Genomic DNA, 7,336 nt, shown 5'->3' with positions numbered 1-7,336 from the left:
TTCATGTATCTTCAGTAAATACCTAAAATTGGAATTACGAGGTAATAGGGTGATGTGTGCTTAGTTTTATAACTGCCAAACCTTTTCCAAAAAGATCGCATCATCTTACACGCCTACCAACAGTAAGAGTTCTGATTGATCGCTATCTATGCCAAGCGCCGCAGCGCACCTCTTCCGGGATGCGTGTCCGAGCCGTACTTCGAGCTGCGCCTGCGCACTGATGTCTCCGCGTAAAGGACCAATGAACGAAAGGGTGGGCGGGCTAGAGGCCAGATAACCGGTTTCCGGTTCCGGTGGCCCTAGATCCGTTCGTTTTTGTGCTACGTGTCGCTGGCGTCTGAGTCGTTGGCTGGCAGGTGAGGCTCTGTCTCGTGGTGGGCTTGGGGGTGAACCCTTTGTGACCGTCGGCGGCGGGCGTGGGCGAGCCGGTGGGTGTTGCCGGGAGGCTCTCGGCGGGCGGTAAGAAGGGCCGCTCGCTCAGGTCTGAGACCGAGGTCCGGCGCTTCCAGCTGCCCGCACCCCTACTCGCACGGCCTTCTGTGGAAGCAAAGTCCCGAAGGAGAGTGGCTCTGATGGCCTCTGGCCCTTCAGCGCTTACAGTCCTGGCCCAGGCTCCGGCTTTCTGGCTGTTTGCCCTCGGCCTCCTCTGTGTGCAGCTCGTACGTGTTGGGAGCTGTTGGTGTGTTCTGTGCTCTAGTCCAGAGTTAACGGCCAGCCGCCGGCGCCCCCTCGGGGTTGGCTTTGGGGATTTGTGTGTAGCGTCCTGTCTCGGGAGAGCTGTCTTCAGCCCTGGCCCTGCCACCCCTTCTGTGGGCTGTGGTGGGAGGATTGGTCTAGATTCTAGATCGAGAGACCGTAGTGTGTTACTGGATCCCCTCCGCTGGAAGTGAGTGCGGTGTTGTGCATTGTGCTTCCCCCCACCGCGAAGAAATAGCCCTTAGCTTTCTTCGGACGTCTGTAAAGTTTAGCCCACTGGATTTGAAGAATTAAGTGAACTACTAAGAAAACAGGCAGACCCAACGTACTTGGCTCAGGATGTTTAAGAATTTTAAACCGCCTGCCCGCCCTGGGTGAGCAAAGTGGAGCGCAGAGAGTTTATATTTCATAGACAGGGATTTGAACCACCAGCTGCTCTTAAAGTGGGACTCACTCATTGATTTAACGGAAGTTTATTGAGTGTGCATGTGCCTGGCCACTCGTCCAAACACTAGAGATAAAGTAGGAGGCAAGGAGTAAATTGGCCTCATTCTTTCATGACCAGTGGCTCTCAAAGCTGGGATTGGATGATATTTCTCTTGGGCTTTGCACGTCTCAGAAGAACCTATGTGATGAACTGTAAGTGGTGCTTTCTTAACAGGTGTGTCCAAACTAAAGGTTTGGAGTATAGGTAATAGCTTCTCAGAATCCGGATCTTGGTTTAGTTAATCTGAAAATTTTATAGATCTGTTCCACACAAATACACTCTTTTCTGAAAGTGCTGTGTGGCCATAGTTTAGAACAATCAGATTGAAATCCTTGTTGCCTCTAGTCTAGACTCCTGCAGCACCGTAGTTGGCCCTCACTGCACTTGACACTGGTTTCTGAGCGTTTAAGATAAAATATAGAAAATATTTGTTGGATCCCACCGTTGCTGGTTCCTCAGCAGGAACAATGAGAAGACCGCAGAGTGGGTAAGGAGAGGATGGGTTGTTAATTATTTAGCCTGTTGCGTTAGGAGCATAAAAACGGAGGTAAGACCGTTGCTTTTTTTATTGCCTTTGATCTGATGTTTCACTGGAGTTTATGAAAATAATGTCAGTTTAGGCTTGGAATCTGTATTTTTTTTTGTTTTATTTTATGAGATGGAATTGACTCATCTCAGACATGAATTCCTGGCTGGTCTCCTTTACTTTTTTTTTTTTTTTTTAAGATTTTATTTATTTATTTGAGACAGAGAGAATGAGAGACAGAGCATGAGAGGGAGGAGGGTCAGAGGGAGAAGCAGACTCCCCGCCGAGCAGGGAGCCCGATGCGGGACTGGAGCCCGATGCGGGACTCGATCCCGGGACTCCGGGATCATGACCTGAGCCGAAGGCAGACGCTTAACCAACTGAGCCACCCTGGCGCCCTAGATTGACTCTTTTAATAACAAGTAAGGAGGTATCTTAACCTCGTTAGATGTAGGTACAATCTCTCAATATATCTGCAGTCTTTTTTATTTTATTTTTTATTTTTTTAATTTATTTTTTTTTAAAGATTTTATTTATTTATTTGAGAGAGAGAATGAGAGACAGAGAGCACGAGAGGGAAGAGGGTCAGAGGGAGAAGCAGACTCCCTGCCGAGCAGGGAGCCCAATGCGGGACTCGATCCCGGGACTCCAGGATCATGACCTGAGCCGAAGGCAGTCGCTTCACCAACTGAGCCACCCAGGCGCCCTCCTTTACATTTTGATATACCTGAGCAAGTACTTTATGATAAGGAATACCAGTGAGTATCTTTTTACTCCTTTGTTTTGTTTAAACAGGCGTCATGGATCAGGTAATGCAGTTTGTTGAGCCAAGTCGGCAGTTTGTGAAGGACTCAATTCGGCTGGTTAAAAGATGCACTAAACCTGACAGAAAAGGTAATAGCTTTAAAATGGGGGGAAAGGTTAAATCTTTGCATTTTCCTAAGTCTTTTCTCTGATTAAAATCTTCCTGTTTAATAACTCATGCATTATTTCCGTCAACATTTGTAGTGATTAATTTTGCTTTATTGCTTTTTAATCCTGTCACTTCTTCCTAAATTTTATACACTTTTTTACACTGTACAGACTTTTCTGTTTATGTATTTTCAAATGGTGAAATATTATTACAGTCTTACTTTCCATGTTAGGTTTGCCTTAGTCATAGTTAATGACTTCAGAGTTTTTAATATCTTCCACATTTCCACTCTGGAAAATCTTCTGGAGTCCTCCCTGCTCTGCCACTGCCCCCCTCCCCTTTCCTCCCCTAAGCAAAACCTTAACATGAAATCAACAGTATTGTTGTTTCCAACCTAGGAAGTTAAATTCTTATTTATCGTAATTCATCTGTTAAAAGGTGCACCAGAATTTGTTTACCTTTATTCATTTGAGTGCTGCCCGAAGTTAGGAGCTGGGAATGTAATAGAGAATATAGTACATTATAGTATTTATGTAGTATAATACATAAAAACATGTAATAGAGAATAGTCCTTGCTCTTGGGTAGTTTAGAATCTTTCAGGGAAGATAGTCATGAATGGCAATTACCACTTTAATTACAGCTGTGATAATTACTATAGAAGAGAAATAGGAGTTTGGACACCACATAATAGGACTAACCAAGTCAGGAGGGCAGGGGGAGCGCCCTGAGGAAATGACATTAAATGGAAGCATTTACATAAGATTGTGCCCAGCCCAGTTTGATTTCTCAAGCTTTATTTCTGGCTTCATTGTGATATCAAAGACAACAGACCTATTTATAAAAAAAAGTCATGTTCTGTGTTTCTATAATTAATACTTTTAACAGTATAACAACTTTTAAAACATTCTGTATATTTTATTCATGTTTCATTTCTTTTTGGTATTCATTTGCTAAGAAGGTAGAATATTTTGTTGCTTGTTGGTGGATTCACTAGCATGGGTAGCCACTTTATTTCTTTGTCCTTAAATATCAGTAAAATACGAAAATTTAAAAATCTGTCAAGCAATTTATTTCTTAATATCATGTTTTGTTTAATTTAAAATTATATATTTACTATCAGGAGAAATGTACACTAGTATGTTTATTTATGTCACTGTTAGTTTTCTCTCCTATACTTGCAATGACAATGCAAAAAATAATCTAAATTTTGTGTTTTTAAATCCAGAATTCCAGAAGATTGCCATGGCAACAGCAATAGGATTTGCTATAATGGGATTCATTGGCTTTTTTGTGAAGTTGATCCATATCCCTATTAATAACATCATTGTGTAAGTAAACTTTTTGAAATAGACAATGTCTAGGATAGAATACCAATTGAAGGGCACCTGGGTGGCTCAGTTGGTTAAGCGTCTGACTTGATTTTGGCTCAGGTCATGATCTCAGGGTTGTGAGATCGAGCCCCGCGTCAGGCTCCTCTTGGGGAGTCTGCTGGAGATTCTCTCTCCCTATCCCTCTGCACTTAAGAATGGAACATTATCCTTGTTAAATTCCTTTTTCCTAGATTCCCTTAGGGAAGACTTTTGAGTTTTTAATCTATCCAACATTGTTACTTATCCTAGTTTTGTACTAGAAAATCTTTTATTTCATTGTCTAAATTGTGGCCTAGCTGTTTAGGACAGGCACTCTTAGCGCCCCCTTTTGGATTGAGATTAGTCGGATTGTTCCCAAGAGGGTTTTGAAACAAGTATTTGGTTTCCTTTCTCTTAATTCTTTCCATGGCAAACACACAATATCTTTTACCAATCTTACCAGTCAGAGATTGTTCAACAGCTAGTTACTTAGAAAACTTGTCTTTTTTTTTTTAAAGATTTTTTATTTATTTGACAGAGATACAGCGAGAGAGGGAACACAAGCAGGGGGAGTGGGAGAGGGAGAAGCAGGCTTCCCGCCGAGCAGGGAGCCCGACGCGGGGCTCGATCCCAGGACCCTGGGATCATGACCTGAGCCGAAGGCAGACGCTTAACGACTGAGCCACCTAGGTGCCCCAAAAACTTGTCTTCTAGTAACAAAATTCTTTCAGAGTTTAAGGAGTTAAAAATCTACCTTCAGATAGTTTTTACATTAACATGAAGACCAAATAAAACATTCTGTGAGAAAAGCTACCAAAACTTACTCTTTTCATGGTATTCTTTGACATCTGTAAAACCGAAAGATCTTTTTTTCCCCTCTTGAAAAGAGCATAAGTCACTGTTCTGGTTATTTTGGGATGATAGCAAATGAAATACAATCACAAGCTTCTCTTTCATTAGGCTAAATTACCACTTTTTATTTTCCTTATGATAAAAGTTTTTCCTCTTTTCTATACAATTATAGCAGTCAAAAGTAATAGCCGTAGTATGATAATTTAAAGGACTTACATAGTTGTGGATATTTTAGTTACAGCAATACAATTTAATAACATAAACATTAAAAATACTTAACATTAAAGCATATATTCAGGAGTATTTCTTTCAGGCGTATTACTTTCATCTAGTAATACAATTACTTTTCTTTTTTAAACATTACTAAACAATACTAGGGGCGCCTGGCTGGCTCAGTTGGTAGAGCGTGCCACCCTTGATCTCAAGGGTGGTGAGTTCAAGCCCCATATTGGGTGTGGCGCCTACTTAAGAAAAATTATTAAACAATACTGAAATGTATATCTCCACATACTGTTACAATGTTTAGGCTTTTGAAATTTAGAAGTTCTTTTGTAGAAAAGGTGATTTTTGTTTTTAGTATAATTAAACCCCTGTTTTTTAGTGATTGTAGTTGGGAACGGTTGAGCTAGTTTTATTCTTTATTTTCAACTGGCTGATTGTATATCAAATTGAAAAACTTAACCAACTAACTGTCCTGTATGTAATTCATATTTTCCGTCTTGTTCAGAAAGACAAGACTGTTAAATAAGACTTACACTGTTAAACACATTTCCCAAAAGAGGATTGTGAGTTTTTAAGATAAGCCTGTGCAGAAGCCACATCATCTCTAAGGATCTTTTCTGTTCCAAGATTTCAAAGTACAGTTTCTTCTCCTTTATGCTCTCTTGGGGTTCTCAAGTAACTGATTTTAGTTCCATAAAATTATAGCGTATTGCAATTTCAAATAATTATTGTTATTAAAATGTTCTATACACTGAAATGGACCATTTTTCTTTCTTTTACAGTGGCGGCTGAATACCTTTTTAGAAGAGTTTTTCATCTTGGGGACTGATGAATAAGTGAGGATTTGAGAAGCTCATGGAGTAAAAATTTGCCTATATGTTTTGTGTTTTTCTTTCATTTTTTTGTCTTCCACGGTGTTTTGTATTTGTAAATTAAAACAATTTCAAAATAAACAAACTTATCTTTTTTCCATCATAGATATTTATCAAATTTGATAGGAAATAATGGGTTATTTTCCCTCCTTCCCTTCTTACTCTCCTTCCTTCTGTCCTTCATATTAAAGAAAATTAATTTAAAGAAATTAAAATGAAATACTGTACTTTCTGAGTGCACCTCTCTTGGATAAACATTTTCCTATCATGGAAGAAGAAACAGAGCAAGTTAAGGGTGGTAAAGGTAATGAAACAGTTTGAGGGTAGGGTAGGAGTTTTCTCCGATAAGCAGTCAAAACACAAGCAGGTGGAGCTCCTGCAGAAGTTTAGGTGCTACCTGAAATAGCTTCTTGAAAATAGCCGTTAAAACTTCTTCAGACAAACTAGTCACACTGTCATAAACATTAGAGTCCAGAATTAGGTGAAGAATTAACTGGCAATTGAATGTCATGAAAAATCGCCTTCCTTCCCCTTTTAAAAAAACGTAGTAAGAGAGAGAGTTTATTCCCCTTTGGAAGAAAAAAACAACAGTTTTTTTAGCCTGTTTATTCAGTGTTTAATTACCGAACTTTATTTCCCAAGTTCTAATATGTTTATAATAAATTGGTTAGCAGCACTGAGAATTATTGAATTAGTATATCCTACATCTGAAACTAATATAACTATGTTAATTATACTTGAATAAAAATGTTTTTTAATTGGTTAGTAGCACATTGATGAATGTCCTCTGATTCTTCATGAATAAGGTAGGCAGGAGTCTAACTGGTATGGTTGGGCAGTGTTCCTCAGTTTTGGAATCCATGGTGCAGAGAGCAGTCTGTTCTCATAGTGATAGTAACTGATTTTCTGCCTATTTTTTAAATGCTAACTACTTCAGTTTTAAAAGAATGGTTGCTTTCAAAGAAAGAAAATAATAGCCGTGGACCTATAGTCATAGGGAGTCCATATGGCCACATTTTACAGATACTAAGCTCCTTAAAGCCAGAATGTGTGTGGGTGTGCGTGTGTGTGCACACGTACGTGCATATGTGTATATATGCACAAACGTATATATGTACATACACACAATATACGCATACAAAGTTTGCTAGAAATTAAAATGTAGACGTGCTTTGCCTCTTGCAAACGTGTTTCTCTTCTTACTGGATAGTATTTTGATAAAAAGTAATTATGAATCCCTATTGATAGCATGTATTTTGGCTGTTCATTTTTTATTTTGCTGACTTGCTGGTTCTTGACACAAGGTATTACATATTTTATATATATACATGTAAAATGAAGGCTGACCAATAATTGGTGATAGAACAGAATAACCTTCACACTCTTGAATCTTAGGTAGGAAAAATAAAACAGGTTTT

General features: G+C 39.4%; 1 protein-coding gene across 1 annotated transcript; it reads left to right on the top strand.

Annotated features, from left to right (window-relative positions):
* Positions 1–250: 250 nt before the first annotated feature.
* SEC61G (SEC61 translocon subunit gamma) lies at positions 251–6,023 on the top strand. The gene is made up of 4 exons (XM_035026492.1): positions 251–356; positions 2,505–2,603; positions 3,849–3,951; positions 5,829–6,023. The coding sequence occupies exons 2-4, from the start codon at positions 2,510–2,512 to the stop codon at positions 5,836–5,838; spliced, it is 207 nt and encodes a 68-aa protein (XP_034882383.1). The 5' UTR covers positions 251–356; positions 2,505–2,509; the 3' UTR covers positions 5,839–6,023.
* The last annotated feature ends 1,313 nt before the right edge of the window (positions 6,024–7,336 follow it).

Source organism: Mirounga leonina, unplaced genomic scaffold (assembly GCF_011800145.1).
Source record: "Mirounga leonina isolate KUSES-001 unplaced genomic scaffold, KU_Mleo_1.0 Mir_199, whole genome shotgun sequence".
Taxonomy (NCBI): Eukaryota; Metazoa; Chordata; class Mammalia; order Carnivora; family Phocidae; genus Mirounga; species Mirounga leonina.
This window is presented reverse-complemented; position numbering and strand designations above follow the sequence as displayed.